General features: G+C 32.9%; 1 protein-coding gene across 1 annotated transcript; it reads left to right on the forward strand.

Annotated features, from left to right (window-relative positions):
* The first annotated feature begins 790 nt into the window (after window positions 1-790).
* On the forward strand, window positions 791-19,679 carry LOC113497159 (sodium-dependent nutrient amino acid transporter 1-like). Its single transcript, XM_026876564.1, has 10 exons — window positions 791-1,039; window positions 11,459-11,702; window positions 13,416-13,558; window positions 13,981-14,021; window positions 14,559-14,651; window positions 14,946-15,209; window positions 16,265-16,472; window positions 17,381-17,597; window positions 18,613-18,869; window positions 19,076-19,679. The coding sequence occupies exons 1-10, from the start codon at window positions 956-958 to the stop codon at window positions 19,532-19,534; spliced, it is 2,010 nt and encodes a 669-aa protein (XP_026732365.1). The 5' UTR covers window positions 791-955; the 3' UTR covers window positions 19,535-19,679.
* Window positions 19,680-23,213: the final 3,534 nt, after the last annotated feature.

The raw sequence follows: 23,213 nt of genomic DNA on the forward strand, positions 1-23,213 counted from the left end.
TGGCGGCCATCAGACAGGAATGGCGGCGTATTGTTAGGCGAGCCACTAACAGCTGAAATGACGACCACGACCACTCTGCCAAGAGTGCAACGAGGAAGAAGAATGTCCAACTATTGCACTGGCTAAGGATAGGCTGATTCTATGACTGAATGTCTTATAACTTATAATTATCATTATATTGGTGCTACCTAACCTGACATAACATTTTTAAATACCCATTCTATACCCCGGAAGTATAACGATAGTTTCTAAACATCACTAATTCAACAATCCATAGACCCTTTCAAGATATATGTGTAGAGATGGTCAGTGACCATATCGATGGTAATTGCCCCGTGTTTTTATTTTTACCAGTCCGAAGTTAATTTCCATAACTGAGTAGTGTTGTGCGCGGTGTACCGTGGCATGCTCTGACGCCACTAGTGATGTGCTTAATCGATAAGTCTTGCTTCCGATTACATTATTATTTATTTTGTTTTCTTTGTTGTAAATTAGGCTGAATGTGGAAATAAAGTAAAGCATTATTTTTATTCGTGTAAGTATATTTTATTTTATTGATTTCTCTTTAAGTGAATAAAGATATTAATTACAAAATGAAGTGAAATGAATTTTATAACTTCTGATATAAATGATTCTAAAATAAAAATTAGTTGTATGAATAGATAATATTATAAAATAATTAAAATAAAATTACATGTTTAATAACAAACCGTGAACCAGATGATCAAACAAGAACAGATGTTATAAAAATTAATAACGTATTAAAATTAAATATCCCAAGAACGTTACGAAAAACAAACATTACTCATAATCTAACCATCACGTTTAAAATATCGATACACACAGCGCATCACTAGACCGCACCTCAGACGTTCAGTGTTACGTGCTAAGCGCATGCGCGCGATCGTGTACTAAATTCAAACAGTTTTAAATTGTAAAAAAAATACTTTTTTATATGGCAGTGGTGACCCGACCGTGTGGTGATTTCCATTGTGTCAGAGGCAAATCATGCTTAGGAAGGACTTCTAAAACTGGCTGGGTAATACGTATTTCTTTAAATGACCTTGTTTGGCCGTGAATCTGTAATTGAAAACTCAGGTTGCGTTTGACACTTGTACAGTTTATAAAGAAAAACTAATTGATCTTTTTTTGTGTTATTTTTCTTTTTGTTGCGTCTTTTTGGGTCGAGGTTTCAACTTGAATTTATTTGGTTTTCCCTAATTACAAATTTTATGTATATAAAGTTTTTTTTAATGAATGACGAAGGTAACAAATCCTTTTTGAATTTACACTTATTGTGTTTTAGGACTAATGAGATGTAAAACCAAGCTATTGTAAATTTAATAGTAAATTGGAAAAGCCGGTCACAAACTACATAAGTTGAAGTCTATTTGTTTTGCCCCCCAAGAACCCTAAAAAAAAAAGTATATAATAATTAAAAAAGGATACCTCGTTCTGAAACATCTGCTGTTCAAAATTTAAATTAATCTTATAAAGGCGAAAGTGTGTCAGTGTGTGTCTTACGTATGTTTGTTAAAACCTCTTTACGATCAGAAGCCGGAATAACTTTGTTTTTTTTTGGCAGACATTTATCTAACACCTTTGATTGCTACTGATACGCATAACTTTTTTGTAACAGCCTTAAACATTCTACTTTTGGGTATAAGCCTCTTCAAATATAGGGAAGGTTAACATTACCGAAAACTTTTACCTTTTACTAGTTATGATTCAAATATCTAAAGCTAGCAGGATTAATCAGCCATAGTTATATCATAAAGAAAAATATTATCACAAGTCGACAAATGTGGCGAACAAAAGAAAGGGCATTTTTTTTCATAACCTTTCATTTATAATAACTTGATCTAGTTATTGAATAGGATCCGTTAGTAAACTGTACAGTATTGTATGGTCCTATAATGGATTTTTAAAACCATAAGTATAATTAGGAGTTAAGCATTTATTGGTTAAACACCGCCTTATAAGTTGGTGCAAATATTTCTTCGTTTAACAAACATACATTTTACGTTAAATAGACGGTATCAGTAATAAGAATTTTAATCCTTGTGTCAAAATGGTTTCCCAAACATTCTAGTCACATGCACAAACTCACGACAAACATGCGTAGATCGCACAATGCTTGTCCTACGCGGGGATCGAACCCGTGTTACGTGGGGCACAGTGGGTTTGGTGTCCTAAACCACTTGGTCGGTGGTCCTAAAACACCACTTTCATTGCGGACTAATTGTAAACAGAATAAAATATAAGCCCTGATACTTAATAACTAAGTTAAAAACATAATATTCTGACAATAATTATAAAATGATTTAATTAAATTGTATAAAATAGGCCTAAGAGTGTATTGGTTTATAATATACTAATGAAATTGAAGTTTGCAAAATAACATAAACACGTTATAAACTAAAAGATAACTATATAACAGTTTAGCAATAATGCAATTAACGTTTTGTCTTGATAGCAAAAGTAGGCCCCATGATAACCAAAAAAACCTGTCTTCTAAACGATTGAAAAAAAGTTATTCTAAAATTTTGACTTAATATTTTAAAAACTCCTTTAAATTTCTCCTTATTGTTTCACAATGCATAGAAAAAACTTGGTGTCACATGACCTCTTCGTATTTTGAAGCAGGTTGAAATGTTGAAGAACTCAAGCCCTTGGCATCTTTCGCGGAACCTTGCTAACATATAACATCACCTTGTATGTTACTCCTATAAATACCGGATTAACCTAGTTGTCATGTGAACACAGAAAAGCCAGCATTATGTTCCGAAGCAAAACATCCCTAATTAGAAACTCGTTTTTGCAGAATTTGGTAGAATTTATACAAAAACAAAAACGTTTTCATTGAAGAAATTAACCTTTTCGTAATTAAAATTAAAATGATAATATATATATCAAAGAAATATATACATTAAAATAATATCCCAATTGTACAATCAGCAACAAAAGTCGCTAATACAATCAGAACATGAAAACATACAATTATTTACAGTACCAGTAGTAAATAAATTTGAGACCTAGATCACTGAAACCCTTGCTTAATTAATAGTATAATGTTTACCGTTTTATTGCCGACTGTACACGTATGACACGAACAGAGGGCTACCAGTTTATAAGTATGGGTGTTTGTTCGATAGGATAGTTTTTATTCCAATTTTATGTTACACTAAGTTCATTTTGGATTTATAGGCGGGCAAGCCCGAGGACAACAGCTAGTTAATAATAATTTTATTATTACCTCAACATGTAATAAACATTACTGTAACGTAACTTATTGCATCTTGAAAGTCACATTAGAATGTTATGTTACTCAACGTGTAAACGTTAAATGACTTGTTCCGCGATCTTGAAAGATTTCTCGTGCACTACATAAACACTCAAATCAAATAATTGTGACTTGGATTTTTGTAAATGAGAATGAATTGGTTTGTATTTTACAAAAGTGGTAAAACGGCGAATATTGCATAAGGATTGATATCACATTTTTGATAGTGCATGATAAATTTGATTAATAATTTTGTCAAAAATAACTAGGTATATGTATTTTGGTATAACTTGATTTAGCTAAAATTATAATAAAATGAAAAACAATTACTTATACAGACCTCTCAGTCCAGATCTATGTTTCGGATCTATGTAAGGATCTGTTGGCATTTTAATTTATCTTTATACCTTGCCTGTTGAACTGGAGGTCGCGCGTACGATTCCCGCTGAGGACATATAGTGATGAACAATATTTATATACAGGACATTTGTATATTCGTTTTCTTTTCGGGGAATATTCACCTTCTTTGTCTAGTCACCATAGAGCCGGCTCAGCCCAGCCTAGTTTAAAACCAAAAAGCCTTAAAAGCAAGAAGATATTACCATGATTATTTCATATTTGTTCTGTCGCACACACATTGCACGATGCGTAAGACATTGTCCAGGAAAGACAAAGAAAGTCCATAAATGAATACCGGTTGCTTTAACAAATACACATAATAACATATGTAGTCATAACCAACCTTTTTGTTAATGTCTCATGCACTTGCTATTCCGGAATCCGCAAGGTTTGTTCCCAGTCCAAGGTCGGCTCTTTTTCTAAGTGCCATTTTGAAGCCATCAAAATACTATTAAGAGTCATTTAATGGATTTTTCCTGTATGTTACTTGTTATATCGGCCTTCGCTAACTCGTGGTTTAGATAACCGTTTATTATATGCTTTAAACTGTGAAGGTTTTTGGTTTTTGAGGTAGTTAATGTTTAAAATGCATGTTACGAAATTGATTACTGAAATATATAAACATGGATTCCTATATCTATTGGCTTGCAACATGCTCACTAATAATTGTTTTGTGAAAAATGTTACTTGAATGTAACGTCTGCATTAGTAATTTTTCATGAGAAAACCCTACAAATATATGGGCTTTTCGTCAAATTTTCGACACAAGGATATAATTACTCATTCCAGTCATTAAAAATCCAATGAAAATAAATATTAGTAAAATATCCAACACAAATATAAAAAGAAATGAATCGCTCGCGATTTTTGTTACATCAAGACGTATTATTTAGACAAGGCATTACTTAACAGGTTGCATGCACATTGATTGCCTGTAACTAATTACTTACGTAATGTGTAATTATAATTCAATTTAATCAGAGATCATCATTTTCGATTGTAGTGTCAACAAACGTTAGGATTTTAATACATAATTTTTTACTTTCAGTTAAAGGACACTACTTTTTTATGTTATACACTAGCTGTTGCCCGCGACTTCGTCCCCGTGGGTAGAAGATATAAGTTATGGTTTAGGTATACCTGCCCGGTTTTTTTTCACATTTTCCATTGTATCTTAGCTCTTATTAGTCACAGCGTGATGGTTTATAGCCTAAAGCCTTCCTCGATTAATGCTCTATTCAACACAAAAAGAATTTTTCAATTTGGACCAGTAGTTCCTGAGATTAGCCCGTTCAAACAAACAAACGAACAAACTCTTCAGCTTTATATATTAGTATATAGATAGGACCTTATGTCTAATGACGTAATGTCGTGGTGGCTAAGCGTCTTTGTGTATGTATCAGAATGCATAAGGAGCTGGTTCGAAACCTTCATTTAACAAATATTGTAAAATTGAATCGCGACTCGCAGTGAGCTTACGTGGAAGAAGCCTGTATGTTTTATTTACATGTTAAACCATTATACTTGACATCATTGTCATTATTACGCTGTTTTGTTTGCTCTAGTCAAATAAAACATCGTAAAAAACAAAATACTTCCTTAACTTAAATAGACACAAGTTCACTCAACAATAATTTGAATTAATACAATATTTTTTACCAAAATTCATTATATTGAATTGTTTCAAATAGATTAATTTTATTCGAAAATCCCACATTCTTTTTTATCAATCGCTACTACGTCACGCATATAATTACATCTAAAACTCATCTCACAAAAAACTCGCACGATATACACAGAAAGTCGTAAATCACGACGCTCTATAATGACTGATCGTCAAAAGTATCGCGTGCCGGCCGCTGTCAATTCACTCTCTAACTATTAGACCATTACTTTTTATTTCCTTACCATTCCATATGACTAATGCACATAATTGTATTGAGGAAAATAGTAATTAGATTATAAAATATGCTTATGTGTGTAGTGGAATTAATTGTAGAGCTGTGTAGTGAGTGTTATATATCTTCCTTTATTTAAAAGAATTATAATTTAATTGTATCCAACCGAAGTTTGTCGATATATCCAGATAAAAAGTATCCAAATACGCGTGCGCAATCATTGGCCTAGCCTTTTCCCAACTATGTTGGGGTCGGCTACCAGTCCAACCGGTTTCAGCTAAGTACCAATGTTTTACAAGGAGCGACTGCCTATCTGACCTCCTTAACCCAGTTACCTGGGCAACACGATACCCCTTGGTTAGACTGGCTGTCAGACTTTTTCAAGCTTCTAACTACCTGTAACGATTGTCAAAGATGTAGGAATAACAGCCGGGACCCACAATTTAACGTGCCTTCCAAAACACGGAGGAACTCGTTATGACAAAGATGGTCACCCATCTACGGACCAACCGCGTCAAGCATAGCTTAACCTGTGATCGAATCACTTATGCGGTTATAGCTTTGCCTCGTGCGCACTCTGTTATTAAAATAAGTAATCAAAATTGTGAATGAGAGTGAAAAAAGACGCTGTATTTTATATACGGTTAACTATTTGACTGCCCTGTACGTTTCCACTGCTGTTCTTTCTTAAAGTTGAGTTAATTTAAAACATTAACGTGTTTTGATTTTTATGTTAGGAGACGTAGGCTCGTGGCCGAGTATTTTATGTTTTTAAACGTTATGTTTATATTTATGACTATGAAAACAAGCTTTTTGCTTAATGCTTAGTAATATTGTTGTTTTAACAAATAATAACACTATTCTTTTACCGGCTTTGAGTTTTGTAAATATAACATGACAATTAAAACGAATTTACTACTGAACTAATTACACCAGGAACACTTTTTGGTATAAAAGATATATGTATGTCACCTACATTGATTTGAAAAAATATGAGTAAGTAACTTGTCTTGTCATTAAATACAGCCTGTTATCGGTAGGCCAGATAATCAACGGACAATCAACCAGACTTATTATTTCTGTCACCCCTAAAGACAGCACGAATTTGACGGGAAGGCAAGAGACGTAAGAGAAAGGCCTAAACTTAGCTAGTCCTATGTCCAGCAGTGGTTTATTCAAGGCTGATCCCATAGATATACACCAGGGCCGGTAAACCTACTAAACGCACGACACTATTCTTCACTTACCTACTCATTCAATATACGTATTAATTGTTAGAAATACCTTTGTTCTTGAGAATCGGTCAGTGACACGGCTAGTAGTTACTGAGCGTTGCTGGGACGGCCATTGACGTTTTTTAAAAAATTCTTACTCACAAACTATGAACGAGTTGCATATTTTTAATAGAACTAAAAAAAATGCGTTTTTATGAATTGAAATAGGTATTCGAATTGGAGCAATAGAAACACGTTCCAATTTCTGCTTCTTCTATAATGGCATTGAATCCATCACCAAAGCTAATCGAACAAAAAAATAGTTCTATCATTGGCAAGTGTTAGTAGTTGCATTAGTTTAATATTATGTCATTCATTTTTAAATTATATTTATGCAGTAACTTTCGTGAAGATGACTCATTATTAAATGATGCTGTATCATTTAATAATATTTGTTTATTGTTCTGAAATAGGAATAAGTATATTTTGCTAAGTTTTCTATAAGGTCTTTGCGCTTACAGAAGGAAATTTAGCTATACTTCATTATTACATATTCTCTTAAGGTTATTCTCAAAAGTTATCCTCCATTAATTTCATTGGCTTCTCCTGCTTCTCAATATTCATTCTCAGGAAATTTCAATAAACTACAACTTAAAAACGTGTATGTGAAATTCAGATTAAAATACATAAATAATCAAGCGAACAATGTCAACAAACTGAAAAGAATCCAGAGAATGTTTTGTTTCCAAAGCAACGGATGCATATGTTTATAATCGTTTAACGTGGTATTGTCAAGAATCGAGTATTCTCAAAAACAATTAAAATTGCCTTTTGGCGAATCGTCTTTTGTTCTCACGGTTTCAGAAAACGATAAGTAGTTACCTATGATGATAGGAATCTCAATTCTTAGTCAAGAACTGGGACATCCCACCTCTAGAAAGAGAGGGAGAAATATGACTTTGCTATGGAATGGATCAAAATGAGATAGGAATAAAAATTTTGACATTTCCAGATCTGCATTTTCGTCACTTCACGTTTCATTTTTGACAAGTACTATTTTCTTAATAATAAACCTGTATAAAATACGCAACATTTAATCAACGAAGTTTAATCACTAGCCTCCGTGGTCTATTTCTCTTTACCTTGATTAGTTAAAGTATCATATCTCAGGCCTCTTATGACCAATAATGCAGATCAAAATAACACAACAAATTGTTGATTTTCTTTTGTTTAAAATAAACTTTTAATAAATAGCAACAATATTGTGTATCTAATAATCGATGAATAGGAAAATGTTATTGAAATGAAACACAAAGTATCATAGGAATGTTTGTTTTTATTCGACGGAATGTTCGCGACTTGCGAATGCTCATACAATTTGAATAACATTCAACATTGATACATTGATTAGACTATTCATAAAGTTTATTGTAACAACTTGTAGGCTTCGGCAGGATAGTCGATCACATATTCACATCCGATTTACTGAAACAATCGCGTTAGTATGACGTGATCGTGATCGGTAATTGTTTTTTAAAGGTATAGACAGCGTGATACCTTTACTTACAGATAGAAAATATTCGGAATCAAATTGCGATTTGAGTATACACGTATTTTTAGATAATCTTTAAGTAGCCCATGATGGCCTGGCGACCTAAAACAGATGTTGGCTTGGACTCGTTTGAGTCCAGGTATCGTGTTGTAAACATGTAGTAGTGTATGTAATGTAGTGTAACATGGAGAGGGCTATGTCCCGGACTCGGCATCTTCATTTCGAACTAGACCAGGATAGGCCAAGTTAATAAATGTTTGACTCTTTGTCTATTTGACGACATCACGGTCGAGAGGGTTTTTGAAAGCCCACTGCTATCTCCTTAAGTAAGACTTCCAGTTAAAGAAGAGGTTAACAAAAACTTTTAGATTAAAACAAGAGAAAATTCAGTAAAAGATAATCAAGTCACTAATAATTCCTCAAAGATAGCACAAAATCACTTAGTACGACAAATAGCTTTATAGAACAGAAAAAAAATAATAATAAAAGAACGCCTAGTCTTTCAACTATATCTAATTCTCCGTCTAACAGTTAATTCAAATGGTCAGAATTCCAATTTACTTCGTGGTACTCACCACGAAAGGAAAAACTAGCATGAGCATATCCGACTAACATAACGTCATGACGTGGTTCCGTGCATGCATGCGTTCATAAATCAGTAGATTCAACGGAAAAGTGAACGTTGCTAATGGCTGCTTAAGACGTAATATTATAAGCGTTTTGTTTCCTCATTTAATGGATTGTTTATATGCTTGTAAGTTAGTTGCGATTTTGTATTTGTATTTGATAAAAAATATATTTTTTTTAGGATCATTATATTATTCATATATTTTCTGTTACATTTTTAAGTATTGATCGCAAGAGTCACTAAAATACTTTAAAGTCTCTGAATATACTGAAAGTTCTTTTGAATATATTGATTTTCGAAGTCTAATTAAACAAAAAATCCGTGAGGTTCACCATCAGTATCAGTTTATTACGCGTCAAAGTTAAAATATAGGTAGTACCTACTTTATTTCTACTTTTTTTGAAGAGAATTCAATAAAATGCATTTTGAACCAATAACACAAAGAGCCATTAAGTTTTCCTAGTTAACTTAGATAAAACCGTTGTTGTAACAGACATTTTCTCGAAATGATATCTGAACTTCTTTTATTTATTTCTATTTTGTTTCTTTGGTTCGAAATAAAAACGACCTGAAGTATTTTATTTCGACATCTAGGTATTTCAATTAGTACATAACGTAAAAACTTGATAGTTTTAGGTTTTATTGCAAAAATATAACTAATAATGCTATATAAAACTGATATGTTAAAATCATTTCCCAAAAATATTTATACGCAATGTACTAATTAATTATATTTCATGGTTACCTTGAAATGAACATATAATATTTTAATGATAATTTGAATTTAATTAAATTTGATCAAACTTTTTTAGAGAGCCAGGATAGCTAATGGAATATTAGAAAAGAAAACGAATTAAAATCTTTAAATGTTTGGGAATGACTTAAACATGTCAGTTAAATACATTGAAGTGAGTCAATATTATACCTGTCACTTTGAGAAATGTAACTAGTAGACGGACTCGGGCTACAGAGCGCATTATTCCAAAAATAAAAAGAAGTACAAAAAAGTAATTAATTACAAAAGGCCACCAAAAACCTTTATTACATGACAAACAGTTACATAATTTGAACCAGTCGATTATATCGGAACCATTCACCTGTCATCGATCTGACGAAATCTAGGGTTCATTACATTATTACTGACATTCGACAGATTTAAATCAGTGAGCTGGAGAATTTGCTGACGTAATTATTGGTAGGAAGATGGAAAAGTCTTGCAATCTTAGTAAAAAAATTGCGATGATACCTACCGGATGAAAGTACGTGTACAGAGTACTATTTAGTAAAGTACTCTAGTTGAGTGAAGTCGCATAATAAATAAATATGAAATTAGGAAGGTCGAAATTAAAGGTCAGCGATTCGGATCAGAACCGAGCGAAGCAGGTGAAATGATATGACTTATTTTTACCAAACATCAATCACGCTTCAGAAGGGAGGCGAAATAGTAGAAAAGTAAAAAGGTGTTAAGGCCCTTTATCCAATAAATAGTAATAAGTGTCGATTTCTTCTTGGAAAAATAATTTAATTCCAATAGTTTCCAAACTATCAATGCAAAACAATTGTCCTCAAAACACAAATAGTATTTTCAAATCAAACGAAATTAATATTGAACAAACTGGAATACAACTGCTGTTTATTTATTTTATTTAAAAACATTATAATGTCCGTAAAAGTTCAAAGCGATTACGATGGCATTTAACTAATTAAAAATTAATGCCTCTTAGAGATGTCAAAGAGATTCGTTTTGCTCTACTTCAAGGTGCGCCACTAAGGAAGTTCAACTATTTGTTTATTTGTTAAGAAGCATTCACACCTCTTTCCTATAAATGAGCGTATTTCCAGAAGAGTCCGATAAAGACGCTCAAACGAATTAGCGGTGCCAACTCAGAGACTTCAATTATATAGCCGTAACGCCCCTTGTATGGCAATAACAATTTTTAATAAGCTGCCAGCACAGATCAGACAGCTGCCTATAAATAAATTTAGACGTGCAATATTTACATGGCTTTTAAATATGTGCTTTTATTCTGTTAAAGAATTCATAGATTATAAGTTTGATATTATCACAATGTCAAGAACTTGACACAAATGTGTTAATGTTTGTTTAATAAAACTACTGTTATTTGAATTACGAACCTGTTGTATGTTTGTATGTATGTGTATTAACATTTCGTGTGTGTAGTTTAATTGTAATTTAGTAAGAAAACAATAAATACTATTTAATATATTTGACTGATTAAGTCATTATTACGTAATTTAAGGATGTTAGTTCGATTAAAAATGTTAAGTTTTGTTTTGGTTAGGTACTAGTTTTTTTGGAATCAGTCTTCTTCTTCTTCTTCTAGCCAATATAATGAACATCACCATGTTGGATTTACTTTAAATTAGCAAAAAGCCAGTACATGTAATTAGAAACTACTCACTTCTATTAGATACTAAAATCCGTTATAATCATTTTTCAACAACTGCCATTGTTATTTTCAGACACTAAAATCAACATGCGAGTTCATAAAAACACAGCTATGCACCATAGCAATATGTCTAACGCTGTTCAACTCGGTTCGGCTGCCGCGGGAGGCGTTCCGGTATGGGGCTGTGCCATACCTGGTGGTCTACTCGTTCTGGTTGCTGGCTGTGGGGCTGCCGACGACGCTGTTACAGTTGGCGATGGGGCAGCTGAGCCAGCAAGATCCTGTGGGAGTGTGGCGGGCTGTGCCTATTCTTAGAGGTCAGTGGCATTCTTTAAAATGTTTTTTTCAGTGTTTGGCAATGGTTTTGTTTGTGGCAAAGTCTTGATCATATTCATAGACTAAAATTAAAACAGTAAAGCTTAAGTTACACTGATTCTTAAGGGAAATTAAAAATAATTCAAGTATAGAGAATTAATACCTAAATATTTTATTACACGTGGTTTTGTACGTGCGTCCACAACACTTCATTACTCGACTAGGTAACAACGTAGTTCTTCAAAAATTTAAATACACACGTTAAATGCAAATGGACCAAAATTTTCTAAAAATTACTAAGAGGCTCACAGCTGGGCAAAGGCCTCTCCAAATCCTTCCACGAGTCTCAATTCGCGGCCGTCCTTAACTTGAAACTAGTCCACGATAGTCATTTTACTCATAAAAAATTATTATAAAAAAAAATATTTAAAGCTTAATATCTTGTAACGGTAGCAGGCAAAAACATGCAGTTATAATAACTTTGATAAATATGCCCATGCAAAACCTACTGCACACAAATCCGGCCGCCTTGTGTACACTTCTGAATCCGATTATAATGTTGGCGGAGCTCTGGTATTTCCTACTTATTTAGCAGTTCTCATATGTTCGTTTATTTATTTTCTTGGTCCTTTAATTTGACTACCTTTTTTTCTGTATATTATTTACTTATTTTAATATGACATCACATTAGTATCCTATTTGTGTGTAAAGGTTGCCCTTAATCCTTCCCATTTATCCCGGTTCAATGCAGCTGTTGCTAATAGGGATCAGTTCTGCAACAAGAAATCAAGCTAATATTAACTTCTTCTGGGCTTTCCACAAAAGTTTTGTGTGGTACATAAACAAATCAAATAAAAACGTGAAATATTCGTAATACATATTAAATTAAATGAAGGGACGAAGGAAGCATCAGTAATTATAATATCATAAGAAAACAACGTTATTCATACAAAAAGTTGTACAAGACCAGGTGTGTTGTCGTTAATATATTATTTACTTATTTTAATATGACATCACATTAGTATCCTATTTGTGTGTAAAGGTTGCCCTTAATCCTTCCCATTTATCCCGGTTCAATGCAGCTGTTGCTAATAGGGATCAGTTCTGCAACAAGAAATCAAGCTAATATTAACTTCTTCTGGGCTTTCCACAAAAGTTTTGTGTGGTACATAAACAAATCAAATAAAAACGTGAAATATTCGTAATACATATTAAATTAAATGAAGGGACGAAGGAAGCATCAGTAATTATAATATCATAAGAAAACAACGTTATTCATACAAAAAGTTGTACAAGACCAGGTGTGTTGTCGATAACGTAAGCAGGTCTTCGTTCATGAAGTCATTATTGAATGAGTCATCTTACAACAAGAATAAAAACAAAATATATCAATTTTCCAACACGTGTATAAATAAGGTAAAATGTCATTTAATCGGCTAATTAAATAAAATATTGATGCTGTCAATCATTATTATACGTTAATAATGATCATCATAATTTGGAATAAAATAATATTTGGAATTTAATTCACCTTTTAACATTTTATCATTATGAGTATTATGTTGTTATAATCGGATAATTTTGCGGCTACCTAAATGAGAATGAAATAAGAATATTGAATATTTTTAGTTCCCAATTTGAATTTAGAAACATTATTAAACATTTTTTTTATAAAGTTATGTTATTTTTAAACGGCCTGTATTTTTACTTTCCAGGTGTCGGCCATTTAAAAGTTCTGACGTCATACGTTTGTTGCGTATACTTCATGGTGTATGTAGCGCTGTCGGCTGCTTACCTTGTGTGGATAGGCAAAGGGTCCTTCCCTTTGAAGGATTGCACTAAACTGCACATAACGCCGGTAAGCCGCTTGACGCATTGTTCTCGAAAATAGGGATATTATGGCAATAAGGACTCTTTGATTAGTTCAGGCTTTGAGTTTGGCGTCGTGTAGTTGAATGCTGGGATATTTAATTATGTACTTACTAGTATATTGTAAGTTACATTTGTACTATGTCAATTGAAATAGTTTGATATGATAATATGTCTTATAATAAAGCATTTCAATGCTACGTAAGTTAGTCTGGCGTAAATAGTTCGCTGTTTTTTATAAAACCTCTGGCCATAAAACTTTTTGCATAAAAGAGAAAAACTCACTTATAAAAGATCAAAAAAAATATGTAATGAAATGTAAATTTTACAGTTCATAAATTATGATAAATAAACGGTCAATAAACTCGTATTCAATTTTCCAAACAAAATGTTATTGTTTTTTTTTTTCAGCATGGTTACGAAAATAAAATGAACGCAACCGAGTGTTTCAAGTAAGTCTTAGTCCAATCAAAAGATCACAAATTCTTTATAAAATATAAAACATACCTTTTTTTATTTTATTTTTAAATTAAAGTATTCATTTGTTTATGGATGAAATAAAATTCATACATACATCTAATAATGATACGTTAAAAAAAGTAATAATTGAAATTTTCAATCTACATTTATAACGAGTCGATCGATTTCCAATATGAATTATTTATTTTATTACAGATGCCTATATACATAATATATTTCTTTTTCGACTGGTTTATTTTATTATTTTATTATTTTCAGGAAAATTTTATGACTATTCTCTTTTAAGCAGATTTCTTTTTTATTTATTTATTATTGCACTTTCGCAGTGCAAAAATGAAATAATAAAAAAGCTATGTTTGTCTAAATAAATACTTATTTTAAACTATGACTTTGCAATTGAAAATAAAAGTGAACAATTATAAAATTCCTTGATAAAATAAAGTTTTGTTTTTGTATCATATTAGACTATTATTCCTCATAACCTTAACAGATATTCATTAAACTTTCAGTTCTACATTTCTAGCGCCGTTCACGGAATATCCCCAGTATTTAGGGATAATGGCGATTTTAATATTTCTTCTGTGGTTTTTCGTCCCCATTCTGTAAGTAATAATACTCTCATTACATCTTATAATTTATAAACGATATCGTTTTATTTGCAATTATGGTAATATGTATATTATATGCGTAATTAGATGTGTCACTTAATTAATTTACGTACCTACCAAGTTAACGGTAATGACTCATATTCTTTTTAAATTAATAAATTAAGCTTTTCTTAAAAAATAGATTACTGAGCCAGATCAGATCTAGTTCTCAACTTTCAAAACAACAAGTAATAAATAAATACAATATTATTGACGTCAGTAATTCTCACATACATTATAATTTTCCAGATTATACCGCCTCTACAAAACCTTGAAGACTACGCTGGCTGTATTAACAACATTCGTCGTGATTATCGCAATACTTATATCTACATTTCTGGCTAAGACTGCCGTTCTTGATTCGATGTTCGAGTCTTGCGTGCAATGGTCATCGCTGTCTCAGCCTTACATTTGGCACAGTGCCTTGGTACAGGCCTTGTTGTCTACGCAAATCATGAGTGGGTACTTAACGAGTGCGGGAGGATCTGTGTATAGACATTCTGATGTTCGATGGTAAGGGAATATCCACAATTATTTATGTTAATACTGATGTCCATGCAAAACAAATATATTTTATGGCGACACTTAAGCAAAAAAAATATTGTACGGAAAGGGAATCAAAAACATTTGTTCCTATGTTATTTAAGCTGAATAGAGCTAAATAACATATAAGTTTGAGTAGTCATGTTATCATCATAGTTTGTATACAAACAATAGTTATTTATATAATAGTAAGAGTTACAACATCTGTGGACAGTCAATAAAGTATTAACTAACATTGGAAATTATGTCATTACATTTAACAATCTTAACTAATGCCTGTCTGAATCTATACAATTTTGTTTTCTGACATTGAAACATTTGGGATTCAGGAGAAGGTTTTAGTACTTGAAACGACACAAAAAAATAGGTTTTGAGTTTTTATTACGTAAAAAAAAAGGAATTGAAAAGTATAAAATATTTTTTTATTATAATAATACGAGTATTTACCTCTATTTCAAACTTATCCTTTTGAAGTCATTTCCAAACCAAGAAAACCAAACTGAAAGCGGCTACATAGAGAAAAACATACTCCGAAATATTCATATTTCAGAGTGACCGTGTCGACGATTTGTTGGTTTACGAAATCTCATGGTACACAGTCAGACGTTACTTAGATATGAATAGCAGCTTTATTCTCTAAGCCATAAGGTCGATTTTCAAATGGTATTGACGACATTTGAGTGTACTGGTCGATAAATTCAAAACTCCTCTCACAGGTCTCGTTAGCTCAGAGGGCGAGAGCGCCGATATCCAGGTTTAAACACCTGAGCATCGGAGGTCGGAGGTTCAAATCCTTCACGAGCCTAATTTGGACAGCCTTACATTTTGTAGTTTTTCAGTATGAAGTGTGACACGAGGAAAACATTATTTTCTGTATTAAATTGCCTGTATTAATTTCAACTAACAAATGTCAAGCAAGAGTTTTTATGACGTCATTCAGTTCCAACATTCTTCTTTAAGTCTTATTGCTAGAAAAGTAGTTTATTAAGAAGATTGACTCTACTCTTTCCTTTTTCCTTTTTCAGGACGTCAGCTTTAGTAATAATGTCAAATATATTTGGTGGCTGGCTTTGGGTGTTAATGTGGGAATCTATCGGTGGGAGCGGCAGAAAAGACACCAGTTTCATATCAATTCTAGTCTTAATATACCAGTCTTCTGTGGCAGAGAGAAGAAATAAAGAATGGCCGATAATGGCCTTCGGAGTAGTTTTCATTTCTGGAATTATTACAGTGGTGAGTTGTGCTTTAAGATATTTATTTAAGTTTTTAATCCTAGACTATTTCACAAGGTCTCCTGACTTGTCTCAGATGGATCAAAGTAATCGAAAATGAGCTGACGCTGCATTATACTGAAACTATCATCAACTATCAACATAAAAGCTAGATAATTTTCAGACATGATCTATTTTTGTTTCCACTAAAAATAAAAATCAAGTTTAAAGCAATGGTTGGTAAGGTCATATATGTGAAGAAACAGTTCTTTTTACACTTGCCCTTCTTCAAACTAAAGTATTGTGTTATTTTGACTTACGTTTGTCCGATTTCAAGCTGACAAGATGTAAAATTAGATCCAAGATATTCAACATAGCAAATCAAGGAATCCTAACGTTGCTGGGTGCTTCAATAGATAAAAGCCAAATACTTGGAAGATACCTAAAACTAGGTGAAGCTTGAATTTAATTAGTGTGCCAATCGATCCGTTCAGCTTGGTCTAGACAATATCTAGTTTTGTGGCTTCCAAGAACATAGTTTAGTATCGAAGTCCTAGAATTTGGTTCTCATTTTCAAAGTAGGTACAGTAAATATTAATCCATGATCAAACTATCGCTGCTTAGCCGCGATCTTTGTTTTTAGTTCCATTCCTCGTTAAGGTCGCCAAAGAACATAAAATCAATCTTCCTTTTAAAGTGAAAATTTCTGTTTTATTCTCTCGCTTTTTGAGATAAAGCCTGGTGACGATCTGATGGACAGACAATTCTATTGATATTAATGAATAAGATTTTTATTAAATTCTATTGTTAAAACTCCAGAGTGCTTGACGTTTTAAAGATATGAACAAGAAACGACTATGTAAAACTCGCTTCCGCAGCTAATAACCTTCATAGTAGATAAATTCTTATTGTTCTCATTTCATTTTCCAGTTAGTACTCCTGTACCCAGTCTACGACAAGCTTCACCGATTGACTGGTGATCATTGGCGGGTGTTTGCCTGTGCATCGTCTGCTGTGGGTACCGCCCTCACAGTCGCTGTGCTAGCCAGAGGGTTGGAAGTAGCCAACATGCTAGATGAACTGGCGATACCAGTACTAGCAGTGTTTACGTCAGCTGTGGAAGTCGTTGGATTCGTTTTTATTTATGGTGAGTGGAAACATCGTTAGCGATGAAACAGTCGACGGTTACGCTGAGGTTAACAACATAGTTCTGGTCAAAAAATGAAGTCATTTTAATTTAAGGACTAATTTTATGATGCAGTTTTACACCCGAGTGTAGTGAGGGACATGTAAGTTCGCGTAAGACAAGCATTTATGTGATCCACGAATGCTTGTATTGAGTTTATGTATTTTTGTACATGGCTTGAATGTTTGTGAAACCCCCAGTGACACAAGGATTAGTTACTTAGGTACAGATTCGAATTTATTATAAAAAGTAGTCACTTATTTCATAGGCATTGTGGGACTATTGTAATAAACTTGATTAGAAAGGTTAAGAAATACTTTTAATTTTATATTGAGAAAATATTTATTCGTTTGTTTTTTTACTATCCTTAAAAGTGCTGAAGAAACTGATACCAAAATACCGTAAATATTCTTAAAAAAGGCACTATAACTCGTACATTATCTAAGGACTAGCATAATTCAAGGCACAATGAAAAAATTGCCGCCTTTCTGACAGTCTTGAGTGTGACAGTAATATGCACTTCAAGTGTAATTTATATTCTTCCTTATCCCCTGCACCACTTAATGTATAGTGTTTCCTCTGAAGTAGATAGTATTTTATGGAGAACAGCATAATGTGGGTACCTTCATCTTTGATTAGATGTAAACATATGAAATTTGGAGTTGTAGTTAATATTGTTTCTAAGAAATAATCTTTTTACTTTTATTGAATTTTCTATAACAAAAACATAACTGAATGTTGTATGTTCTTATAATTCAAGACTTCTTTTTGCGCTATAAAACTTAAATAATAGTCATTTAAAAGGTTTTAATAACAAATTTATGTTGACATTCCGCCTTATCTAACTTTAAGTATCTTTTGTTGTTCAAGTGTTAGCCAAATACAAGGCTATTTAATTTTAAGTTAAGAGTAACTTACATGTCATTGTAATTTGTTTTCTTTTTTCATATTATTTTCTTGTTCTTTGACTTTTCAGGTTGGTGTTACCTCACAGTTGACATCGAATTCCTCACCGGAGTAAAACTGCCTTACTTCTGGATAGCCACCTGGTGGTCCACCCCTATACTCCTGATCGGGGCTTCAGTCTGGTGGCTCCGAGCCCTGCTGAGAGCCTCGTGGAGTTACGGGCAAACCCTTTGGCCGTTGCTAGCAGCCTTCATAGTAATACTGGTGGTCATGTCGATGCTTGCCGCTGTAGCAGTAGCAAAAGAGGAACAGTTTAATTTAGTTGCCGTAAGTATATTCCAGATCCTCATGTAAATTTTTGTTTAAATTTAGTTCGTCTGAATATAAAACAATTTCTTTATTAAATAACGCCTTTAATATTTTAAAGACATTTCCTAATAGGTTTGATCTCAACTATTCAATAAATGAACTCAGTCTGTATCGGTCCAATTTAAGTATAGGTGAAATAAAAAAATATCTTCCGGTTGTTCCAGAAAATAACTTCAGCATTCCGACCGTCTCGGTTATGGGGTCCAGAAGAGCCGATGGCGCGATACGTGTGGATGTCACAACGATATGTCAACGAAGCACTTAGTACTGACAACGATACAAGTTCTGAACAAAATAACTACTCAACAGTGACATACAGCAAAGAAATGGACAAGAAATACAAAGACGAAATGTATAGACACGATCTGTACCAAAGGACCTACAATATTTACCACAAAAACGATATTATTAACAAAGATAATGTGTACGGAGGCATCAAGTCGATATACGGTACTCATACAATACCCAGAGGCAGAAAAAAGAGTATGGACGAAAAATATCGATCACCAAACATTTGCATAGCCAAAGGTAAATTAGGAGGTCCAATAGACTGTAGATGTAATAGACATTTTACACTAAACGTTCCAGATTTGAGGAGCAACGAAGTGACTACAAGTCTTTAGATACGTACAACGAAATAACCTAGTCGAATTATTTATTTAAAATTATGTGAACACTTGAACAAATAATTGTATGGGTAGGTTGATATGACAACCACACTGTGACTAACATTTGGAGTTATGATATTATAATTGTTGAAATCGATGAGTCATGATCTTTATTTTGTAGTCTTGCCTACTCCTTTATTTTAAAAATGCTATTCTGAAACACATTTCAGTAAAAGTTAGATTGGACAGTGCAAGAAAATATGTTTTGACTAAAAAGGAACAAGTCATTCACACTACTTGCGCTGTGGATATGAAATGCTCTTTATCCTACGCTCAACAGTTGCTTATATTAAACATGAAAAAAATGACAAACAGTAAGTAGCCTTTTCCGACGCTTACAAGGAAAAATGGGGTGCTCAACTTGTAGGGCGACCAGTATAAATTAGACCACAAAGACGGTACACGTAAATTAAGAATGAAACTGCAAAAAATATCAAAGACCGTTGGAATAAGAACACAAATTTAAATAAACATAACATCTAAATGTAGAACTCATTGTTCCTATTTTGAAAAGGACCACGCTGGTGTAACTGACAAAAGAAACTTTTTTTTGGGCAAGAAAAAAGGGAATGATAATCGTTCACACAGTAAGATGGGTATGGGGGGAAAATGAGAAATGGACGAACTTTTTAACATAAATCTCAGACAAAAAGTATGAAAAGTATTACTTGTGAGAATCCTGCCCCTTGGTTGGAGTGTACTAAGTTATTTGGTTAGGTATATTGCAGGAATATAAGACCTCTCGCATTTTGTGATGTTGTTTTTTTATGAAACGGGTAGGTAATAAATCAGGAATTCTTCTAGTTTCTTTTTGTTTTGGATTTACCCTGTTATGTTTTTACTGTGTCTTCAATATTCTGTAATAGTTCGCACTCCCAAACGGTCAATTAAGAAACATAATATCTGAATGATAAGTAGTTGGTACCGAAAATAACTTACAAGAGAATACCCACCTAAAATTTGAGTTTAATCTAGTTGATTTACTCCAGTCCCAAAAAAGAAAGTGACTTAACGGCGAAAATATAAAGATATGCGTTAGCCCCTGTTAACAATTTTAATGCTAGGGCACGCGTGGAACATCGTTTGAGTTCTAATTTAATTGAATCACCTGCCCTTAATGAAAATAATAAAGTTTATCACGGTATAGCGTTAAGGTGTAGTTCTCTGAGTGCGTCCATTCGATAAAAATGGTCTAAGTATACTAGATTTTTTATTAGATAATCAGTATTGTTTCAGAAAAAAAAGCTATAAAATAATTTGTTATTTATTTTATTATATTGGTTAATCAAGAACGCACACTTCTAAATTCTTCATATCTTTTGAATAGGACATGCATTTATTTTTTAAGGTTGCTGACAGTTAAATCGGAAAATCAAAACAAAACTGTACCATCAGATAAACTATAAACATCTAATCCGCATTCATGAAACCTACCTCTAAACAGATAATGTAAAATTAAGGGTCGTGCTACCAGATGCCTGAATTTTTCAATATCTCGCTCGCTGTAAATGAGAATTTATTTGATAACCGCTCTTATACACAGCTGGTGACGAATTATGGTAACTTAATCATATTCTTCATCATTTTTGGGACAGGTTTTAATGGAAATTGGAACAATTATTTCTTGTCTGTGTACTTAATCTAACTTGTGAGTTTTCCTTTAAATATTCTGTTTGATTTAATCTTTCATGAAAAACTTGGGTCTGAAAAGATTAAATAATTGTTATCGATGTCTTGTCTCCGTATAATGAGTAATTAAAGAGCCCCATATTACTGTGGCGCAGGTGTTATTAAAATCATCAGCAATAAAACCAAGAGTCGAATACGAGCCATCTGTAATACCAGCTTACATAAGATTTCATATCGACCGTCAACCAAGAATAAAAATTCGCAAACTTCAGCAAAGTCAAGAAAATATAAGAACAGAAAACCGCATCAAACATTTGCGAGAAATTTTCTTATTAACGTCGGGAATGGGTCTCGATAAAAAGAACGGCTGATATAAATTGAATGATAATTTGTTCCATGTCGGAGGCATAGGGAAAAATCGCTTCCCAACGTTTCGAACAAGATAGATGTCCTGAGATAACGACCGGGCTATTCCTTACATCGAGCTTTTCAATTGGAAATATCGATTTTTCTCAATCGATATGGTAAATGGTAGGTATTAAAATGTTCCAAGACTTTGTGGTTCTATTCATAGAATGAAATGGACTTTGCGAAGAATTTTCGTTGAGAGGACGAATTTTGTGAAATACCTACTTTTAAAAACGTTAAAAATTTTTCCTTATCAATAAAAACATCTTAGATTAGATTAGAATATTCTTTATTGTACACCATGGAATTACAGCAGTGATTCTTAATACATACAATGTTATTGGTACATAAGGGTACAATGGCGGTCTTATCGCTAAAAGCGATATCTTCCAGACAACCTTTGGATGGACAGGAAAATTATCAGTATGTACAGAGGTACTTAACTTCTAACGTTTTTTTATATTGTATTAGAGCGATACCATCATCATCATCAGCCTTGTCAACTATTGCAGGGTTGGCTTCCAGTGTAAGATGCAGCTAAGTGACAGTGTTGTACAAGGATTGACTGCCTATCCGACCTCTTCAAATCCAGTTGCCTGGGCAACAGTTAACCCCTTAGAAAGACGGAATATTGGGCAAATAATTGGAAGCTATTAAATATTTGGTTGAATTAGTTTTGACATTGAATTGCCATTTATTTAAATAATTGATTAAAAAAACATTTCATAAAAAAACAATGTCTAATTGTCATAAACAATATTTACAACTAAAACGAGACAACAATAAGTCACCATACATAAGTAACACTCAGAAAATTATACCTACGTATCCCAGGTAAATAATTACTTTAATAATATAGATAAAAATGTAAAGGAAAGCCAGGCCCTGCTCGCCAAGAAAGGTAATGTCTGTAATAACCAGTGTATAAGAAATCTCTGGAGGCTTCTCTGAGTTACTGCCACATTTGTCCTTGCCATGTGACCCACCTATCTGATTGTAGGGCCGCTAAAATTGCGCTTGAATGTGACGTTAAAGATTTATTTTTTTGCGTCCTGAAATGGTTATGGAATTTTCTGTTGCTGAACTTTTTGTATTCATATCCGAATGGAAAATAGGCAATTCATCTGGCACATTAGATTATAGTTACAGATGTAATTTAAAAAATAGTTTATTTTATTTTTTATATAAATTAACGAATTGATTAATGTACCCAATATTACACTTTCTTAAGTCGAACCATAACAGACACTTCATTAGTGACAGCTTATATCAACTCATATCATAATCAAAGTTTAGCTATTTTTGTTGAAATGTTTTTTTCACATAAAGCGTCATTTTAACGCTATTCCAGATAAAGTCATTATTAGTCGCTATTAATTCCCTACAACCTCTCCTTTCTTGCTCACTTTTTATCATATTGGGCAGGTCCTGGGTCATTTTTTGTAGGCAACCTAAAAACCTACTTAATGTCCTCATGTTACGAAAATACATGCTTATGAAGAATTTTCGGTCCAATTAATAGCAGATGTTTTACACAAAGTAGACTGCTTTTATAGAGTTCTTGCAGATGATATAATCTTCAAACCAGATAAATTGA

This window comes from Trichoplusia ni, chromosome 9 (assembly GCF_003590095.1).
Source record: "Trichoplusia ni isolate ovarian cell line Hi5 chromosome 9, tn1, whole genome shotgun sequence".
NCBI classification, from domain to species: Eukaryota; Metazoa; Arthropoda; class Insecta; order Lepidoptera; family Noctuidae; genus Trichoplusia; species Trichoplusia ni.

Coding starts and splice junctions, on each gene's coding strand:
- LOC113497159 (XM_026876564.1), top strand. CDS start 956: ATGGCAGTGGTGACCCGACCGTGTGGTGATTTCCATTGTGTCAGAGGC. Junction 13,559..13,980: donor CTAAACTGCACATAACGCCG/GTAAGCCGCTTG, acceptor TTTTTTTTTCAG/CATGGTTACGAAAATAAAAT. Junction 15,210..16,264: donor AGACATTCTGATGTTCGATG/GTAAGGGAATAT, acceptor TTCCTTTTTCAG/GACGTCAGCTTTAGTAATAA.